Below are 22,494 nucleotides of genomic sequence, written 5' to 3' on the forward strand. Positions count from 1 at the left end.
AGCAAATTTCTCCTAATACTTGATTCAGGAGTTCCTTTGTCTTCTAGAGTGGGTTTGAAATTACGAGGCAATGGAGTTGAACATTTGTAATCGTAAACCCAAACTTGGGTCGGCTATTCAACGATGGTTATTAACAATAGAAATGGATTATTCGTCCGATAAATAGTATCTTTGGCTCTTAGGGATAATTCATAGAAAGCGAGGAAAAATGCCTGGTATCAACTGACACTAGGTTCTTGGCACTAGGAGGAAATCTTTGAATGACGACTTATATCGTCCTTTAGAGGACGCTAAACGGCGGGAGAAATTTTTTCCCACAAGTTCTGTTTCACCTCTATAACTGATTTTAAGATAACTGTACAAAATAGTAACAGTGTAGAGTGTAAGTACACTTCACAACTGTACAGAGAGTTCCAGAAAACGTAGACTAAGTCATGAAGTTCCAAATGCTGAAAAAATGTTTTTAAAATATCAAAATGGAAACAAATTCGAAGAGATCTTCCCCATCTCAAGCACCATTTTATCGTTTCATAATTTGTTTTCCTTCTGATATTTTGAAATTTTTTTTCTCTTCCCTTCAGTATTTGAGACTTCAAGGCTTACTCTAAGGTTTGTGTGAACTCACTTTTTCTATATTTTAAATTTCGTATGGAGGTGAAAAAGAATTTGCAACCGAAAGTCTCTCCCGTTGTCTCTCTTAACTCTCAGGAAACAAAATGTCTGTTTTCATCTATTATTTTTATCTAAAATTATTTCATGCTATCATCTAAAATTACTTATTGATTTATTTAATACTTATTTATCTTAAACTTTAATTTATCTTGTATTTTTAAAAGAATATTTTTCAGTGATGTGCGAATCCATTTCTGGAAATTTAAGTAAGGTAAATAGTATTCAAAATAAAAATTCCAGTTTCATTTTAAAAAACGGAAACGTGAAGATTTTTTTTTCCTTTTTTATCAGACGCAAAAGAATAGCAATAAGAGTTTTTCTCCAAGGAAATTTACCGTCGCTTTATTACCAGTGCAACTTAAAGCTGAACTTTTTTCAATTATTTATTTCGATGTTAAAAACCAAATATTGAAGCAGAAATCAAGCAGAACGTAACACGTGTACATATTTGGAAATATAATTCTAAAAATTTAAAGAGATATTATTTGAATTTTTTTTTTATAACTATACGCGATGAGTTTATTTCGGTTCCAGTTTATTTAAATAATTTATATTTTCTGTTGTTGCGACAGCAGCAACAACATATTTTCTAAATGTTTAGTCACTCAAAAAGTTTAAAGCAAATATTATGTGATATTTCTTTTTTTTTTTAAGTGTGCATTTCTTATACATTTTTAATGTGTCTTTCTTATGCGAGAGTGTATTTTTTATATATATTTAAATAGGACTTAAAAATTTTCAAAAACTGGCTAGATGTACGTACAACCCATAAAAGGGTGACATTTTTATATTTAAATGGGTAATCTCTTAAGTAGGTATTCTTAGTAAATGTTCCTGAAAAAGATACACAATTTATTGAAGAAAAAAATTATGTCAGGTGTTCTTTTGAATCCTACAAAAAGAATTTTTCTTATGGGTACAGATTTTTTCTTCTTTTCCCCCCCTTGTGTGATGCCCTTACCAAAACCTCTTTCACCTTATTTCCTAGAGTCTTGGGGGCATTATTTCCTGGAGGGCAACTATCGGAAGTCTATTCCTTGTGCGTCTCCTATTGCAGCCAGAGTTCTTCTCCTATTGTTTAGTTCCAAACATTTCCCATTTTGACTGTTGCAAAGTAATCCTCTATGCAACCATGATTATTTTTCTTTAAAGAAATTTTTTTTCCTTCCCTTGTTGTACAAATCGGGTTTTTGAGAAAGAAGGAATATATTTTATTCTGCTCAACCTGTTCATTTCAAGTAGGGATTCAAGCTTGGGAATTCAGAACATGCATTTTATTCGAAATAAATTTTAGGCAGTTCCTTTACATTTACACTAATTCATTTAATTTTACACTAGATTAAAAAATGGCACAAACTTTTTAAATATATAATAATACTTTATGAATTAAAACATACGTATGAATTGAAGCGATTTCTTTTAAGTAATAAATTCAAAATCATGTTTTAAAAAATTTAGTTTTAAATGTTAAGGGTTATACTGTTTTTGAATTTAGAAAAAAAAAATTCTTGGCGAAATTATTATTTAAGTATTTGTTAAGGATTATAGTTAGTTTTTGAATTATCATATTCATGTTATTTTTAATTAAAAAATATTTAAATTTGAGTTTTCAGTAAAAAAGTTTTTGTTTCGAATCAGGACTCCCTTCGAATTAAGCTGTGTTTTACTTAAATGTGAGTCTAGGACATTATGGATTGTTTGCAGAAAATTTTTGCTAGCGTTAAAGAAAAACACAAGGCAAGAAAGCAACGTGATTTCGCAGACTAACTTCGGTAGCATTAATAACTGATCATTATTATTGATGTTAATACTATTATTGTTACAATAAACTAAATTTTAACAAGAAGTAATTTAAAACAAGGATACCATATTAAATAATATTTGGGTTATTAATAATGAGTTCATTTTAAAAATTAAAATAAAATTTAAAATAAAATGTATTTGCTTGTGAAGTAATTAGTAATATTTCAAAACCTAACAATTTATTCAGTTTTAATACTTTTTCGGTTAAAATGCATTTATATTTTTCCTAAAGCAAATGCTGCTTTAGTTCTTAATAACGTCCATATTTAATTCGAACTTTTGTTTTTATGCATTGAATATTGAATTAATAATTATTTGTTCAGTTAAGCCGCTTCCGATTCTAAAATTGCAAACTCTGTTAATTATTTAATTTGAGTCTTTTTAAAAGTAAATGAGTTTCATTTGATATTTTTTCTTATTTTTCGCTGTTATGAAATAAAAATGTAACAATTTTGTTAATATTTTTTTTTTGTGTCTAAAAGAAAATTTCCTCAAAATGTCCTACTTTGCCAAATGGTGATGTTTTAAAGAGAATTCTCTACGCTCAATCTTTCTCTAAATAACAGAACTATTCCGATTCTGTTGGAAATTTTCAATGCGTGTTGTCATAGTTACATGAGTAAGACACTTCATTAGAATTCAAATAAATGTTAGGGGTTCAATTTCGATACCAACTAAATCCTATCTTAGAACTCCAGACATTTTATTCGATCTTATTTTGCACGCAAATCTGATTCCCGAATTTTTTCCGCCATACTGATCTCCTATGACAGACAATGCATCAAAGTGCCATTTCATGGTTGGTAAAGTAAGTGAGGCATGGATGCGCAGTTCCCAAACCAGGATGGATGATACTATGTCACCCTCTGAACTCCTCACTTGGGATGTTACCAATCAAGACAAGCCTCTTTCTTCCCTTCAAGGGACTGTGAGAGCAAAACACTTGAAAAAGTTTTCCTGAATTTTCAAGTCCCCTTCTCTTGTGTGGTGTATTGATCGGGAGGTTTCGAGGAAGAGTTGGTTTAGAAAGGAGGAGCGATGGAAGGTTTCCAGTTTTTGGCGCTCATCTTTTTCATTGTGTGGTGGTTGTTAGCTGTGGAAGGTTTTCCTCAAGCTTTTAGTTAGATTTTTTTTTTTTCGAATGTCTTCTTAAAAGTTTTTTTCCTTCCTTTTTTAATGCTCCCAAGTAAATAAATAAATAAAAAAGGATTCTTAAGTTATTTTTTTTTCTGTTGTTATTTTGCCTTGAAATTTATAAAGAATAGTGAAATTTTAATACATCTTTTTCGTAAAATTTATAAATTTAAAAGTTAATAACTTTTTAAAAATGTTTTTCTTTTCTCAGAACCCTCCATTATATTTTAAAATAAAGTTTAAAAGTATTTCTTAAATATATGATTAATGATGTCAATTTTCTTGTCGTTAATTAGTTGTGGAAGTATCTCATACACAGCTTCAGAATTGCTTCAGTTTAACTCATTTTTATTTTAAAATTGATTATAAAATTAATGAAACTTCACATATTCTATAAATATTTTTTTATACTGTGATTACTGTTACTGTAATTAAAATAACAAAATTATGACATGTTCTTCACTATGCAAACAAATTTTTGTTATAGTTTTTGATTAAAAAAAAAAAGTTTTTTTTTTTCCTCTTTTCATTCGAGAATGTTTTTAAAAAAATAAAATTAAATCACAAGTAAAAAAAAATTAGTATAAAATATTCGGGAACTTTTTTGAAAAAAAAATCAAAAAGACATTGATCCATATTTTTAAAAAAAAGCTCTTTAAAGACATTTCATGGTGCCTACTGAAGTTGTTTTACTACTCTATAAGATTTATGGTGTTTGTAGAAAAGTTAATAAACTGGATATTTTAAATAAACTTTCAATTATTATTAGAATCAAATGATAAATAAGCATTAATTTTTAAAGTTGTGAATAACTTTTCGTGTGCAAGAAATATGCTCCGTTTTGATCACTATGTATTTTCTACTCCTCACTCTGTTTCGAAAATTTTAATTATAAATTGAGTCGTCATCAAAATATTATTCAGTAAACTATAACAAAAAAAAAAAAAATTATTTAATACACGGGGGAAAAAATCTTCACTATTCGTTATAATCGTGAAGGGCTATATTCGATCCGTTGAATTTCACAAGAATGGTTCAAACAATGTCTAGATTTACTCAATTGCGTATTTCGATACCTTTTCTCCTGATTTTGTTCAAATTGCGTAAAATAAAAATAGTAAAAACCCATTTATAATAAAATGAAAACAAATCAATTTAAGATTATTGTTGCATGTACTAGTTTGAAAAACCTGGGTTTTGTGATTAAATTAAATAATTCGGATACGCATTATCTTGTATTTATCTATGAGTTTTAGAAATATGTTTTCCTGTTGCAGTAATCCTGCATCCACTGAGAAAACAATGTTATGTTCCGTTGATTTATTTACATAAACTTAAATTTCCTTCTTTTTTCTCAAAGCCATCATTATTTTATTATAACATACAGTTTCGAAATTTTTGCTTTAACCTTAAATAAAATAATTTTGTTGAGTGAAGTATTTTCCCGAGTAAATAAATCAACTTGCTCTTGAGCTCTGTAAATGCTGTTTCTCTGCCGTGACAGAAAAACGAGCTTCTCTCTCTCTTCAATTCAAATTATTAATTTACACTTTTAGTTTTCGTGCTTTAAAAAAAAGAGACAAGTCAAGGAGAACAGGGAAAACCTGGAATTGTCAGGGAATTTTATTTTAACTCTAAAAAGCGGGCATTAGTTGCAATTTTTTACGAAAAACCCGGAAAACTCCTATATTATAAAGGGAAAGTAACCAGTCTTAGAATTGTCAGGAGCAGTCTTTGAGATTCGAGTCAAATAATTAACTAACATCTACTACAATTATCTTATAAAATTCCACCTTTTAGTGGAACATTTCCATTCTCATTCTATGTTTTTGCTCAAATAATCTAATATTTGGTATTACAAATAGAATTTTTTTAAAAAAAGATTAAAAATTGCTAGATAAAATATGATATGATTTTTCATTGAAATTTACCTAATATACCTTTAAAACTCCGAGGATTTTTTTTTCTTTCTGAAATTGAGTGAGAACCCTGTTTCTCAATCCATTCTAGTTCTTTTGATCAATGTATTATCGTTCTGCCTATCTCATATGGAAGCGCTGTAAATGTTCTTTCTCCGCAATAGATGCGTATGGGCTAAAAAGCCAACTTTCGTTCGAGTTGAGCTTTTAGTTGCCTTCTTTTACAGTGAAATAAAATTTATTCCGTTTTTCTTATTCTCACAAAATATACATTTCATGTGTGGGTTTAATAAATATTGTTGTTCTGTAGATCGACTGACAACTTTCCCTTCCGTTCATCACTTATTTAATTATTTTCAGTTCTTTGGTAAATTGACAATTCTTTGCTTGCTTTTTAAGTCAATATTTAATGTTCGATCATTAGTTTAAATATTTTCGTTTTTTCTGAAGTACCTAAATCAATAAAAGAAAATGAGGAAAATGAAAGCAACCGAAAGTGTTATGTATAGAGAATAATTTTTTGCCCTCCTTTTAGTATGTTAAGATTTTCCCTAAAAGCAATGCGAGACTTAGAAAAATCTGTGTATGATTCATATGGGTTTTCAAAGGAGACATGTTGTCACACCTCTTTTACTATAACTTTTCATAAGACAGATGCATCTCGGTTCGTAGAAAATTATACGTGGTAGAAGTAATTCATCATTATAGTTAATAAATAAACATATAGTTAATATATAGTGTTATCAACTTGCATGCGTTAGTAGATGCTTTGAGAATATATATATATATATATTTTCAATGTTAAGATTTTTTTTAAAAGTAAATATATACTGATTTTAGGAAAACTTTCACTATAAATGCATTTAAGTTCGTTCTTTATGAGAAAAAATACGCATTTATATATAATTATAGTTCATTAAAATTTTAGTCATATTAATTAAATGAGTGCTTGTTCATATTTTTATTTTTTATTCGAAAATGAACATGTCATTTTATATATATATCTAATTTTTGTGTATTTTGCTACATTAATATCATTTTTGTGATATTGCAGATGCGTTGAAGATTTTTCTTCGACATCCTTCTATTGAATTATATTTAACCCTCTCCTTTTCTGCATAGGGTAGAAATTCAATTCTATCTCCATTTGACATTATATTTTTACCTCTTCACCCCTTTAAAAAAAACAATACATTTTCAACCTTTCTTCTTGACAAGCATACCCTCTCTTAAAGCGCCCTTCAAAACAGTACAAATGGCCAGTACAGAGTGCTTGGCGGGGCTCGTCGGAGGAGATATCCTTGCGGCAACCCATAACCTCCACACCACTCGAAAATGAGGGAACCTTGCATGCACAGTTTCTAACCCCCCCCCTCTCTGCACCATAAGAGCCCCTGCACACAAAAGACTTCCAACTACAAGCAATCAATTAGAGCCCCGGTCCGCCTCTAATGAGTGCGACTCATAATGAGATGTTAAATGAGGTCTTTCCCGGCCCCCCCCCTTCAACTACTCCAACCTCCACCAATCAGAAAACGCTGTATGCTTCTCCCCCCCTTCATTCCAGAATTCCCCCGTTTTAATGAATTTCATTGTGGCTTCGCAATCTCTACACCCCTCCCTACCCCATACATCCTTCCTCTTGAGAAACAAGCGATGTGTGCTTCAATACAGCGAGAGAAGGTTTTGTTTCATTATAGAAACTTTTCCTGGTGTATATATACTTTTTTTGAGGGGGAGAAGCCCCTTAACTTTAAGGGGGGGGGAGATAATTTCAAGGAGCGTTGGGTGTATATTCTACTCCTAGACTTGAGTTTACGACCGCGCCTTTTATAATTCAAAGAAAAATTTTCTTAACTGTGGATGTGTAATGGTGGGGGGGGGGCGGCTGTTTGTCATCGGCCTTTCAGTTTTAATTTTCTTGTTGATTCTCTAAAATAAAGAGTTGGTTTTCAAACAAAAATAAATGAGGAACTTCGTTTATGCTTTGTTTTTGAATCGATTTTTTTAAAACCGTTTTTTTTTTCTTCTTTATTTCTGCTCATCATACAACCGCAAGTGAATTTTTACTTAAAGAAGCGCCGAAGATACGTGCAAAAAAAATTATAGCAAGATTTCTGGCGTGATTTAATGAAACATTTAATTAACATTTCTTTCCCTCTATCTTTGCTTTCCCCCATCTTTTAAAATATATTGCTTCAGGTAAGGAAATATTTTTTAACGAATGATTTATTTTTTTAAAAAAAAGGATATAGCGCAAAAAGTGTTCTTTTTTCTTCTTCTTCTTTTCTTACTTAAGTGAAAATGATAGAGAGAAAAAATTGTTTTCTCCATTTTTTTCCCCTTCGCCATATTTATGTACGCAAACGATTTTTAAAGTTCATCTTCGTTAGTTGAATTTTTGTTTTTTCAGTCTTTTTTTTCTTCTTCCACCATTGCTGTCTGTTCTATACAACCACAAGTTTATCGTTGTTTTTTATCATATTTCATTCACCGGTATTTAATTTTTTTTCTTGAAAAAAAAAATAATGACTGCTTTCTTTTAAATGAAGGTTTTACTGTTTTTATATTTGCGTCAAAGAAATTAAGATTATAATAATGAGTATTAATTTAATGAGCTTTACCTCAACGGCGAAAGGACAAAAAAAGTGTTGATTTTTTTATCTCTATGTAAAAGAGTTGCGCCCTGGACTGTTAAAGTTTCCCCTTTATTATTATTGTTAATTTTTTTTTTTTACTTCCTATTGTATAACTAAGATATTATAACCTCGTTTTACTGACGAAAATAAATCAGACGAAAAAGAAAGCTTTTAGAATTTTTTTTCTCTTCAACTAAAGACTGTTTTAATTTCATTAGTGTGGAAATACGTGCTGCTGAGATTTGTAAAGAAGAAGAAATTGTCATTTGCAGCTAGCTATTCGATTTTGTTTAAATCTTTTTTTCAAAAATCAAATCTGCTCGTAAAGGCTGAAATTAATGAATTAAAATGTAATTTCTTATTCACTTGTTTTTAAATAAATTGTTGTTTTAAACTGAGATTTTGACTTGATAATTTAACGCTATTTAACGTGATTAAATAAAGTTTTTAAAGGCTTATTACATATTAAATTTTAAAAAAAAACGAGCGAACTGAAGTCAATGATTTTAAAAATGAATGATGAATTAATTTAATGTATACTTTTTTTATAGCCTGTGTTGATATGTTAAAAGTTATTATACAGCTTATGTTATAAGCTGGTTATTAATATTGAATTTATTAAGAGTTATACTACATTAACTATTAGTTGTTATCTCCGCTAAGATGTTTCCAAATAATTTAAATTTTAACTCGTTTGTAAAATATTTTAGCAAAAAATGTATATTACATATAATTTAATTGTAGATATGTTTCATCGGTTCTGCTTTAGAAATTTTGTAAATTTTTTAAAATTCTTGCTAACTTTTTTATCAACTGTTGCTAAACTCTTATCTTATTAGAATTTTTCTATGAAACAGCAGGTATATATTTCTTGCGTTGTCCTTTTTTTTTCCGAAATAAAACTTTTTTCCTACAAAGCTAAAATGAGGCTTTATTTTGTCTACGAATATATAAAACCAGCTATATTCCTTTCCAGAAATTTAGCAATTAAAAAGAGTTCAGTTGAATCGGTTTTAAAACAAATAGTTTCTTATCAGTTTTTACTGAACGAAACAATGATGTCTCTAATTTATTTATTTATTTATAAAAACTATTAATTTCGTGTTTAAAAAAATATTTGTGTTATTGACATTTTATTTATTTATTTTTGAGAAGAAGTTTGGTTTGATCCGATTCAGACTAGGGGTGGTTGATGTCGCCACATCATAAGTTTTACCAAAAATTGGAAAAAGCAAAATTAGTTTTATTGAAGAAAACAATTGCGATCATTTTTATACTCATAATTCATACATATTGATTGTCATTAGTTATAATGAAGTGAGCAATCGATTTATACGTAATCTTAGGATGGGATTCGATTAAGTGACCGCGAAGCCTCAGGTGTTTGGTCAATTTTCTCTAACTTGGTTTTACTCTATCTTCCTCAATTCTTGGGCTTCTCCTTCTAACAAGACTTTCTTACCTTGAATCATTGAATTTGTTTCTTCTTTCTTTTAGATAGACTGATTGCTTCTTACAAGAATTATTTTATTTAAAATCTTACGTTTTTTTTTTTCTTTTTGAATTCTAATTTTTAAATAACAATATTTATTTAAAGCTGCTAAGCCTATTTTATTTTTGCTTCATAATCTGTATAAATATATAGTTAAAAAGTTGTTTTGTCACACATATTTGGCCAGATATATTTAGCTATTTGTAGAAATTGACATTAGCCAAAGTTAGCTTATAAGGGCGCCGGATATTTTGAATACTCGTCTTGACAAACCATTTATTATTAATAGATATTATTATTACACCCGATATTATTAGTATGTACTAAAATATTATTAGACCCGATATCATTAATAGATATTAGATTATTATTAGATCTGATGTTATTAATATATATATTTGATGATTAGATTAGTATAAGCCCGGATATTAATACTAGATTATTATTACACCGGATATTATTAATAGGTATTATAATTAGATTACTATTAGACGTGATATTATTGATTGATATTATTATTAGTTTATTAGTGAACAGGATATCTATATTATATAAAACGCCAATACGTACGTATGTATCAATAAAACCGATGATATTTCTTTTCTCGCGTAGGCAACAGTTTTTATTTTTAATTGATAGGCTTCGGCGCGCAAGAGCACGCAGTGAGCATTATATGGCTAATCTATATTATATAAAACGCTAATATGTTTTAATTGATAGGCTTCGGCGCGCAAGAGCACGTAGTGAGCATCATATGGCTAATCTATATTATATAAAACGCTAATACGTTTTAATTGATAGGCTTCGGCGCGCAAGAGCAAGTAGTGAGCATCATATGTCTAATCGGGTGAATTCTCACCGAATTATCAAAAAAATTCTCACAAAATTATCTTCATCGAAGCCGATGCTTTACATCCGGCGTTCAGTACTATTTCATATTGTTTTACAACACATGGTTTTAGCCCTCTGGTGGGAAAGACTTTAAAACAAAACTTACAACAGTTACTTTTCTCAACAACTGAAATTTAGAATAGTGTGATTAAGAAAAATATGTGAACTGTTTGCAATTTCAAATTAATATTGAAATGCACAGGTTTAGAATTTTCTACAGTGAAAAGTTTTCGGAACTTCAGTGTTCAAAAAAGTATACAAAAGCTAGACGTTAAGAACGTATCCAATGAGCGAGCAAAGCGAGCATCGGATTGCAAAGCAATCCGAAATGAACTGCGAAAGCAATTCCAGGGGATGGCAAGCGCCAGCGAGAAGGGGGCGAAGCCTCCTAGTTATTATTAAATTGTTATTTGACCGGATATTATTTTTAAATATTAATTTATTGTTGAAAATATTCTAGCAAATTTTCAATATTCATTGATTGTTGACCAATAAATAAATATACATGCCTATTTAAACTGCAATTGAAAAAACTACGTAAGTGCCTCACTGTAGATTTTGAAAAAAGTGACTTGGTGGCAAATATTTCCTTTCTATTGCTAATACCACAAACGCTAAAGTAGAATTTCAAAAAAGTGATTGAACAAAATTTAATTTTGAGAAGAAAAAAAAATTTTTTTTTTTAAATATGTTGCTTAAAAATCTTAACTATGAATTTTTTGTCGCTTGCGTTAATTTTTTTACTGCACGGTAGTAAAGCGGTTTTATACATTTGTTAGTCAAAATTTCTCTTCGCTAAAGATGTATCAAAGGAAAATGAATATTTAACTTTGTGAATATTAGCTTTAAATGGATATTAACTGGCCCATTTAACTTTTGTTCTTGACTTAAAAAAAAACAAGTAAATTATTGATATACATCAATTATTTCTTTAATTTTTAAGAATTTAATATTGAAAGTATTATGGCAATTTGGCACTATTTACTGATTAATAAGATCAACTAGTTTTCTGTAGTGGTATTCTTTAAAATTACAATTATTTTCTTTTCTTATACTTTTATAAAAATTATTTATTTGTGCAATAGCTTCTCATTCTATTGCTTTTTGAGGAGGTAAAAAGAAAGCTGCATATCAGAGCTAGTTACAAAATAACTAAAACAATGTAACTTATAGTATAAAATAACTAAACAATTCTATAACATAAAATACTTAAACAATAAAAAATAACTAAAACAATAAGCTGAACGTTCGTACTAATATAAATAATATTTTGTTAATAAAAATAGCAAAAAAAAGTTTTATAATTTCTCTTTTTTAGTAAGAAAAATTTTTTAAAATAAAATAACAAATACCTATATTATTTCAATTTAAGTAAATTGCTTAAAGCATTTTATTGTAAGTGAATAAAAAAGTTTCTTTTAAAATAAAGATTGTAAAGAAATATAAGCTGTGCTTCATTTATGAGAATCTAAAAAAAATAAATAAATAAAAGGAAAAACAAATTAGGTTTTAATTTTTAACTATTAGATAGACGATGTTTAACGTAGTACTTTTTTTTTTCTTTTAAGATAGGATTATGATACCCTGTACATCTGAGATAATCGTAATCTTCATCTTTTTCGATGTCCCTAATAAAACTCATCAAGGCTGTAGAACCAATCAGTTGTAGTGGTAAAACGATACTGTAGTTCTTTCTTGCCTCTAGTAACATCGATTATTTGCGTACAGGCAATATTTGATGGGACGTAATATTGGTATCATTTCATGTGAGCAAATGACTATTTATATGAGAGATCTTATTTTGTGTCGTTTGTATTACTACTTTATTTGTATCACTATCATCTGTTAGTCTCCATTATTATCGCTAGAATATGAAAACGAAAAATGACATCACTTTCTTTTTTTTTAAATCAATGAGCACGCCGGAATTAACATCGATAAATTAACTTAAGCCTCTATGTAATAATTCACGTAATCAATGCATGTCAAAACTAGAAGTAATATTAATAACACTTTTTTTTTGTCGCATTTTTACAAATTCTTGATCCTGTCTAATACGGGTGTGGGGATTTCAAATCTGAAATTAGTTTTGCTCTGAAAGGTATAGAATTTTTTTTTTTTTTAAAGAACATTTTTAGTCAATTTTATGCCGAAATGTACAAGTTTAAAAGCGTTATATATAACAGGGGATTGCGTAAATGTTGCGACAAAATTCTAATGGAGTAATGGTCACCCTCAGGATTAAAATTGCTTAGAAATCCATAATTAAAAGCACACGAAGAAACAGTTCATAATAGGAATTTGCACATTTTGACAAAAACTAGACTTAAAATATCATTAAAAACTGTAGCTTAGAGAGAAAAATCGTTTGCAGATTCGAAATTAGGGAAAAGAAACTTAAGATCTGTTAAAAAAAGAAATTCATGCAACAGGAAAAAGCAAATGTTTCCCAGTGTAGTCCATTATTTATTACCATTCTTTTTTGAAAATGTGATTTCCTACATAAGGAATTACGAATCATTAAATTCATTCAATGGAATGCATTGCGTAACTCATTTCCTCTCATTTAGTTAATTTTAAATTTCATTTCACGGATTTATTACTTGGCACGATATGGCAATTACACATATCATTTTTAAATGACGCTGATATTTTATTCCAATGCAATAATCGTGTTTAGAAGCAGTCAAATCGGAGTCACGTCTTACTTATTCCGTTCATAGCAGCTCCCACAAAAGCAATAAACCTCCCGTGTTTATTGATAATATAATAAAATTAACGCATGTTACAAATAAACAACCCCTAATGGCATAGCGTTAGATAAGCTCAAGATAGTGTTGTTTTCAAGCAACTGTAACGCCTTGCGTGTCGTGTTAAAACATCCTTCCAAACTGGATATAACTTTGTAAACTCGCATTCATTTATATCGAATGGGTTAAACAATAAAAAAAAAGGACAGTTCGTCGCGAAGGTAAATTGATATTAAGCGTGTTACTCAATCCTAAATAAACACCACACAAAAGCGTTAATATAACATATATTAAACACTGCCTCATTTATGGAGGTGCTCATTTCCGCTGTCTACATTTTTTCTTTCTCTATATACCTGATGATAATCAGCTGATCGTCCTACTCATTGTAATGCAGACATTGTCGCCTCTTGGCGCTTTTTTTAAACAGGCCGATAAATGGCCATCATTTTGTCACGCACCAAAGCGCGCCATCCGCGCCACAGGTGGCTCGTTCTCCCTCAACTCCGTCTACTTTCACACTTTCTGTCGTGCCTATGGATGTCTATGGTGTTGTTACTAAGGTTATTTTTTTTCAATTCACTACGCTGTTCACCCCCACCTTGACACGCCTAGCTGATTTTTGGCTTGGATAAGAAGAAGAAGAGAGGGGGAAGGGAAAAAAATGATTTTTGCTCTTTTTTTTCTTTCTTTTCCCGAGCGATATTTGGAGAATACTGAGTAGGAAATAAGCGAAGAGTGGAGATTGTGACGGATTATTAATTTATCACTCAGTGTTTCTCCTATTAATTGGTGTTTCTCACGCTATTTACCTCGATTACAAGTTGTAAGGGAGCATTGAATTTTGGTACAATGTATGCTATGACAGGAAATAAGATAGCGAAAAAGGTTAATAATCTATAAACGGTTTTATTATAGATGAACACAGTGACTTCCAAATAATTTTTAATTAAAACATTTTATTAATTTCATTTTTGAGATGGTTCATTCTTATGACTATCCTTCTTTTTTTTATACTTAAAGAACATTATAGGGGATGTTCTTTAATAACTCCACTTAAAATCCTTTTCAAAAATGAAGTTCAAATGTAAGGGCAGTCGCTCATTTATATGTGAGCGAGGAAAAACTGAAGAAGGCGGGACTGAAAGAAGTTGAAAGGCAATTATGAGAGACTCTTCAAGTTTTATCGTACAATCGGATTGATTTTGATGTTCTTTCTTATCTTGTATTCTTCGGTAGTGATTCCACAGTATTTATTTCTTCCTGTTCATTTGCAAACCTTAACGTTTATATTTTTCAGGCAATTTGATTGACTATAAAAATATAGAATAAGGGTGGGGATAACTGAACGCGTCCTGTATTCATCAAGTACAACTAACACAATGAGCTAGCGGTTTTGATCGAAGACGCTATTTTTATAGTACCGGTATGGATTGTTTGTGTAAATAGCGAGCGACGTGGCCGAAGAAATAAAACATATAATCTATAATATGAAGCACGCAGCTATTAACGTGCAATATATAAAATAGATTCGCATTTTTGTGATGACTTGATATTTTAAATATCCGATTCATTAAAAATAAATATTCTTAAGCAAACAAAAGGTTAAATGAAGGCGCTATACAAAACTTCAAATAAGCTCTTTAAAATTATTATACGCATTTTTTTTTAAACAAAGGATAGGGCATCTCCGCATCGTGAATATTTTAATTGAATATATCTTTATCAGAAAGCTTTAAAAAATTTGCAGTTTCGTGTATGCTATATATATTCATATATCGCTAAACATCAAAATATGAATATTTGATTTGATAACAATACTATTTCTCTAAATATCATTTTCATGATGAAAACGATAATACCTGGGATAAATACCGATCCGTGCCATTTCCAATGACAAGATGGTGGTTCCAAGTGACAAAAACAAATTTTTTTAAGAATTCTGTTTTACTAAAATAAGTTTTTTTTTTTAAATTTCTTTTTTTTTTTTTTTTTACACACACAACAATGCGTCTTGTTATAACCACTCTTAAATATTGTTACCCACTGTAATGCATATTTACTATTGCCAATTCAATTCATAAATGGAACGCATTAGATATACATTTAGCGACAACTGGAAATAGCTCTAATAATCATTCAACACTATTGCGTTACTACACCAATAATCAGCCATAAAAGAAAAAAAAAACTTATGTTATTTTTTTATTCCATTTTCAGCGAAAAGTAGTGGGGCGCGAACTTGGTGACACTACAGCAAATCCTTCTAATGCACAAACGGATTTATAAAATCCTCATTGAGTGTAAGAGGGACAAAAAAACACTCGTAGAAAAACCGAAGCTTTTAAATATCACCAACAATACAAACACTCGTACGAGTTGTATTAAAAGTAAAAACTCTGAAGAGGATTTTAGGGTCGGACGCTAATGTAGGACAGAATAGACGAAGCCAGATGGAGCCATTGTAGGAAAAAGCCTTTTCTGCATTCAGAGACATTTTTACAATGAAAGAGATGTTCCCTGCGTAATTGCTTTCTAGTAGAAAGCTTTTTTATTATTTCATACCCCCCCTACTTTATTTTTCCCGTTATTTGACCTCCGTAACGGATGAGGTTGATTTTTTTTTTCAGACGGAAATTTTCAGATCGACTGAATCTAATCGCAATTATTTTGTTTTTGTCATGATATCGTCTAAAAAGAAAAGAAAGGTTGAATTTATACAAATAAACTTTTTTCATTATAAGTTTTCGTTTTTATGACGATTCTTGTTTTTAATTTTTTATTTGCTGGACATTTTTCTCTCTTTAAATTTGTGAATTCATGAATAATTTATGCACTTGCAACGCTATGCATTGTTTAGATTTCTTTTCAATTCAATAATACAATTTTGGGTCAAAACGTAGTATTTAAAATCATAAAAAAGCGAATATAAAAATAGACTATTAGTTAGCGTTAACTGAATAATTAACACTTTGAGGTCAACTCTTGAAATCATCACAATTGGTTTTTAGAACGAGAAAATGTCAGACTTTTAAAATAAGAATTATTTCGTGTATTAATCTATTTATTTATCACCTTTTATGTGCTTACTGTGCATAATAAATTTTCAACAATTGTCGCGTCTTCTTATTTTTTAAAATTTTTTTAATGAAGTGCAGAATGCATAGTGTAATATTTGATATAATTTCTATTATGCATAGTTTAGCATTTTTTCGTTTTCTCAAAAGAGTCACATAATTTTAATAGGTAACTTCTATCCCTGTGTGAATCATATCATACATCAACTCTTTTCACTTGTTTATTTGTTAATTTTTGTAGGATGTAGAACGATCATGAAAATATTTCTTCTTTTATTAATCCCCATTTTAATTACTGCATGCAACGAGTGTTTTGTATTCAAACTATTAAAAAACATTTAAATTTAGATAGCGCAATTTGCTCTCAAATTTAAATAAATCTTAAAGGAGTTATATTAATTTTTTTTTAAAAATAAAATAAGTGCTTCGTTGAAATCTGATTTCTTGTTCGTCAAATTTAGCTTCGTTTCAGACCCTTAATCTTTTGATTTCTAAATTCCAAAGCATTTTACTTGCAAATCTTTTGCTGCTCTTAAAAGGTTCAAAAGATTTCGATTATGAGATATTTTCATAATCGAAAATTTTCTTCGCACAACAGAACGATATTTTATACACGGCTAATTTCATTTTCCTTTTTCTTCAAACGAGGAATATTTAATACTCGTTTTAAAGCTTTTGAGTGGGTAGTGTATTCATTTTTAAAATTCTTTCTAGAATATGCTTAAACATCTTTCAGAATTAGTGCAGGTATTTTTTTTTCTTCCTTTTATATCCTTTCTGAACTGAAGTGAATTCAAGACTTCTTAACTTCTAAACACATTCATTTTTATACCCTTCAATGGATCTTAATTTTGCATAAGCAAAACGGTTGGACGCTTTTAACGACGAAGAAGAAAAATATTTCGGCCTCTTAAGATGCTTTCGAATATTTAAATCCCTTTTCTTATTTTTCAACTTAAAAAAAAAAATTCTGAAGTAAAAACGCAACAAAATTGCTGTCCTTAAGACTAGGTATTAAAAACACCGTGTCAGCCATCATTAGTGAATTTTACTCTCCATCTAAACAATACGCATGCGCAAAAGGATTTTTGCTCTCAACATATTCAATTTCAGTTGACGCCCGTTGCTGACTTAACACCATTTTCTGATCCTCCTTCTTCCAATCAATAAATCTCATTTACTATTCTAAGAACCTTTTTTTTCTTTCTTCTTTTACATCGTCAACTCCCCTTATTTTTTCTATTTTCTTATTATTTTGAATTTTTCGGTACCGTATAATTCCGTCATGAAAAGGAGTGAAGAGTTTCGTCATTTTTGTCGTTTTACAGATTTTTTCTTTTTTTTCTTTTTTCACATCCTTCCAAACTCCCTCCTTTTCTATCTCTTTCTTTCTTTCTAAAACTTGCATCGTAAAATTTTTCTTTTGCTGTTGTTTGTGTGTTTATTTTTCGCGAACTGTTTTGAGAGATTGTGACAGTAACGCTGGCATTGTATGTCATTCTTATGTCTCTGTGAAAAAAGAAGAGATTTCTGTGCTATTTTGAGCTTCCTGAATAAGACTGCAGTCTACGAATTTTTGTAATTATCTAAGTAAAGTGCTGTTTTTCCTTCTTTTTGAAATTTTGTTGGCTGAAAAAATACTGTACTATAAGAGAGAAATATTACGATTTCTATTTAAAGACATGCTCAGAATGATGTAATTTCGAAACAAGCATAAACATATTAAGGAAAATAATTATGTTTTCTGTTGTATTCCCCAAAATGTACAAGGAACTAGGGTCGAATATAAGAACAGAAGCGCTGTCTTACTTAAAATGTTGAAACATATTAATGAACTATTAAAATACATAAACTCATTTGAGTACTCATAAACTATAATATACATAACATTTGCGCAATAAATATTAATGTATAAATAATGTCTATCGTTTTCTTTTACGATAATATTCCCAAATATTAAGAATTAGTGTTAGGTGGCAGTTGGAAAGGCATATGGTTCAAAATGAGAGAATTCCATCTTTGAGACCCTCTCTTGAGAAATGATTCGCTGCATGTGAAGTCTATGATTGGCTTTAAAAAACATGAAATTTGTGTCCGAGTGGGAGACATCACCTGATTGCGTCGACTTAAAATGAGTGTCTTTAAAAGAAAGAGAGCAATGGAAAAGTGCTCATAAGTTTAAAAGGGTGCTTACGTTTAAGCTGCAAACCTTTCTGGTGGAAGAACATGTTAAATGACATTTTGAAGATTGTTCGTGTTAAGATCAGCCATGCGTATTTATTTAATGTTGACCCATTTTGTCAAGTTTGACTGTTTCTAATGACAATTCCTCTTTGTTTATAAATACCATACATTCTAAAGCTAGATTTTTCCAATTTGCTCTGAACTGTCTCTTTAAAAATCTTCCACTAAACTCTCTGTTTTTTTAAAACCATTATTGCCTATTCTGAAAAGTTTTTAAAAATATAATATAAAAACGCACAATACGAAGAAAAAAGACATCCATTTATAGTATTTATTCTTGATGAAGTATTTTTCACGTATATTTAAAAAAAATAATAATAATAAGGAAGATTAAGAATTTATCTAAATTCTCAGTAAAACCACTAAAATTGTCACGAAATCTGCATGATGGACATTTTTAGGTTTAATTAGATTTGCAAAGTGGTTTGTTAAATAGGCGAGCAAGTAAGTAACAAGTAAGCAGCATCGTCCACGATAATCATATTTCAGAACAATCAAGTTATTTATTATTTTATTTGAAATAAGGACGTCGTGATCGTCCTTTTAAGGATGAGATTAGGATATCAAAAATATTCTAAAGTAGATAGATCTTTAAGGATAATATTTAGTTTCTCGGAAATACAGGAAGCGTAAAAATACTTGTTACTTATTCGATAGGGTCCACTTTTATTTTTACTGCATGGGTCCAAAATGAACTACATAATATAAAAATAAGCGGTTGTCTGCCCAAAGATATTGTACTTTTTTTTTTTGAAATTTTTTTTTTATTGATATTAAATTTGGCACACTGATAGTCTGGAGTGCGAGGAAGGTTACTATTCGATTTTAAAACTTTCTCCTCTCCGAACAGGGAATTATGTTATTTTTAAAATATCGCATATAGTGCATATAGTTTTCCAAATGCTTTATAAAATTTTATAACGCAACTCAGATAATCACCCTATCAATCATTTATTCTCAAAATAATATTACTGGTTTATTCACCATATAAATTACACATGTTCTAATAATGCTCATATATTGAACCATAATTTGCAATTAGTTTGGGGTTTATTCCATGGTATACTCTTAATTGGGTGCCTAGTTTGAACCCAGGTACTTGAATGCCGACCTTTTATTTGAAGAATCGATAATTTTGAAAAGCTCATCGCTTCCGATACCCACTGGGAAAAGGGGTGGTGGAATTGAGAGAAATCATTTTCGAGCACTTCCCGAAGGGGAAGCAGAAGGGGCCCCCTTACCCCTCGAATCACGTACCTGCCTTAGCCCGAGGGCTAGACTTCTCAATTCATTAGCGTATAGCGGCACAGAATGTTATCCATTTAATGGTGGAGTGGGGGGTGAGGGCGAATACGAGGGATGCTGAGAAATTCCTCGGATCCGCTGAATCACTTGGCGGAAAATTCATTAGCGGAAATTTTTCCGCCTCCTTGACCGCCAATTAAGTATCCGCCGAATAAGCTATTGTGGGGGTGGAATGGTGTGGAGAGAGAAAGGGTGTATCGAGAATTGGGGGGGGGGGGNNGGGGGGGGGGGTAAGATATTCCGAATGCTGATGCAGCCTTCTGATTTTATATGGGATCTAAACTTAAATGACACAATGTGCCATAATGTTACCATAGTTGACTTAAATCATTAAAAATTGTAAAAGTGACTTTTTAAAATCGCGTTTCATTTAATGGCTATATGTAATGATGCAAGCTTCTAATTTATATTTCATTCGTTACCTTATTTCTGTGAAACTCCTTATCTAGCGAGCATTGTATACTTTGAGGAGGGTGGAGTAGGGTTGGTTTCATTTTATTTAAAATAAATGGCAAAATTATGAAGGAACCAAAATATAAACTTGTTTTCTAAAACCTTTATTGTATCCGAATAAACTATTTCGAAGAAAAAAAATCCATATCTAAGATTTAAAAAAAAGTCAGAAAAAAGTTGTTTGCTCAATGAGCTGCACATTGGACAGATTCTGTACTCTGTAAAAACTGTGGTTTACAGCAACAGTCCGTTGTAAAACAACTTCTGTCTGAATTTGATGTGGGTTGTTGGACAACTCTAAAAATTGTATGATGGAAAAACTTTATTTAAAGTTCGAGTGTTCATGCACCCTTAAAAAAAAAGTGCAGTTAAATCTAAACACCAATAATGTGGATGCCTTGCTCCAAATTCACGCGCATTCACACAAGTATTTTCGCTTTCGAAAACACTCACTTCAGATATCGTCATTAGATGAACACAAAGGAATGGTCTGGGATGTTTCACTACATGAAAGATGTAAAGAAGTTGTCATCCTTTTTGGAAATAAGATACACTAAAATTTAACACTTTTAGAAAATATTGATTTCTACGCTGAATAAAGTATCTCGAACCCATAATATCTTGTCAATTTTCTTCCATCTTAATGAAGTGTTAAAGTGAGCATTATTTCTTCTGAAGTTTAGCCGTAATATCGGATGAGGTTTACGAAAGTTAATTTGTTCTGTAATAGTATTCAACTTAGAGCCCATAGTATGATTGTTGTAAAATTTGGACGTTGTTATGGCTCAAGGTACTCCAAAATTTTTCAAACTACTATCCATGTTAGTTAATTTTTTTAAACTTTGCTTTTGCTTTAAAAAAGTTGCATAAATAATTAATTTTGTTTTTTTGTTTTTTCAGGCGGGCAAGGTGCCAATGGTCCCTCCGCATTCCGGTTCGCCTTTGCCGTTTATGGTGAATATTCACGGTGAACCATTTCCCCCTCAACCACCACCAGCTCATATGGGAATTCCTCCTGTAACGATAGATCCAAAAACTGGTATAATAACGTCTTGCTTATCTCCTACTTAAATAAAATGAATACAAGTGCTAACCATAACCATTTTTTTTTAGGCATACCAAGCCGGACGATGTACATAGGTCCGCCGGCACAATATCCGCCTGTTTTCACACCAGATTTTACTCATCAAATTCAGTGGTAAGTAATCACGCATTTGTGAAGAAGTCTTATCCATGAACTCTCATTCGCTTTGTTATAATAGTGTGTTACAAATGAACCAAGACGAGATGGAATCAAAATGATTTTCGTGTTCCTAGTCAACCACCCTTATTCCAATACCAATAAACATTTTGTTTAGCACTTTTTATTTTGATTCATTGAAATTTTAGTTTAAATGGCGTCCAGGGTGATCATAATGGGATTAAAATGCACAGAAATCATCATTATTTAAAGTGAATCGCTCATATTTCCTGACTAAAAAAAAAAGAAACAATCCATCTCTTTTTCTTTTGTGACACATGAAAGTCATTAGGCATTGTCCCCTTCAGTTGTTTCTCCATTTTTATAACGCACCGATTTGTTTATATAAATGAATACACAGAAATTGGCATCAACTACTAATTTATTTTCTTAATGATTTGGGCGAAGTCGTAAGAAAATCTAAGCATTTATTATTTTTTCCGACTTTAAAAAGAAGTATCCTTTTCATAACTATAGGTTTCGGTGCAAAAACAAGATTTTAAGTCCCAGTTGTAATTAAAAAAATTTTCTTCTTCCCGTGGACACTGTTGCTACTTTAATGAGTGCATGGACCGGGTAGGAATGTAAATTAAATTTCCTCCCGATCGGAAAATAGTGTATGTGTAAGAAAATTATTGACATTTAATATTATTTGGCTCTTTCCGACAATTCGTGAGTCCCTGAATTGTAATCTCACTACAGTCATCTTCAATTTAAAATATAATAAACGTTTTCACACATAGTGCTTGTTTCTAAAACTTTTTATTTTATTTTATTGAAATGATCTTGTAACCCTTTGAAGTAGATGGGACACCGGTGTACCTTTCATACATTTTTTTCTGATTCTCTAATTACAAGCAAAAATACATTTCAGT

The 22,494-nt window shown here is 30.3% G+C and overlaps 1 protein-coding gene across 4 annotated transcripts in view; it reads left to right on the plus strand.

Moving 5' to 3' along the window:
• LOC107450033 (protein pangolin, isoforms A/H/I/S) overlaps nt 1-22,494 on the plus strand; it is a 155,697-nt gene that overhangs the window by 120,353 nt on the left and 12,850 nt on the right. For all 4 annotated transcript variants that reach the window (XM_021144539.3, XM_021144540.3, XM_071180253.1 and 1 more), the window contains 2 exons: nt 21,280-21,418; nt 21,493-21,577. In XM_021144539.3, the coding sequence (XP_021000198.1) occupies nt 21,280-21,418; nt 21,493-21,577 (224 nt within the window). The remainder of the gene's footprint in view (nt 1-21,279; nt 21,419-21,492; nt 21,578-22,494) is intronic.

Source organism: Parasteatoda tepidariorum, chromosome 4 (assembly GCF_043381705.1).
Source record: "Parasteatoda tepidariorum isolate YZ-2023 chromosome 4, CAS_Ptep_4.0, whole genome shotgun sequence".
In the NCBI taxonomy this organism is placed as follows: Eukaryota; Metazoa; Arthropoda; class Arachnida; order Araneae; family Theridiidae; genus Parasteatoda; species Parasteatoda tepidariorum.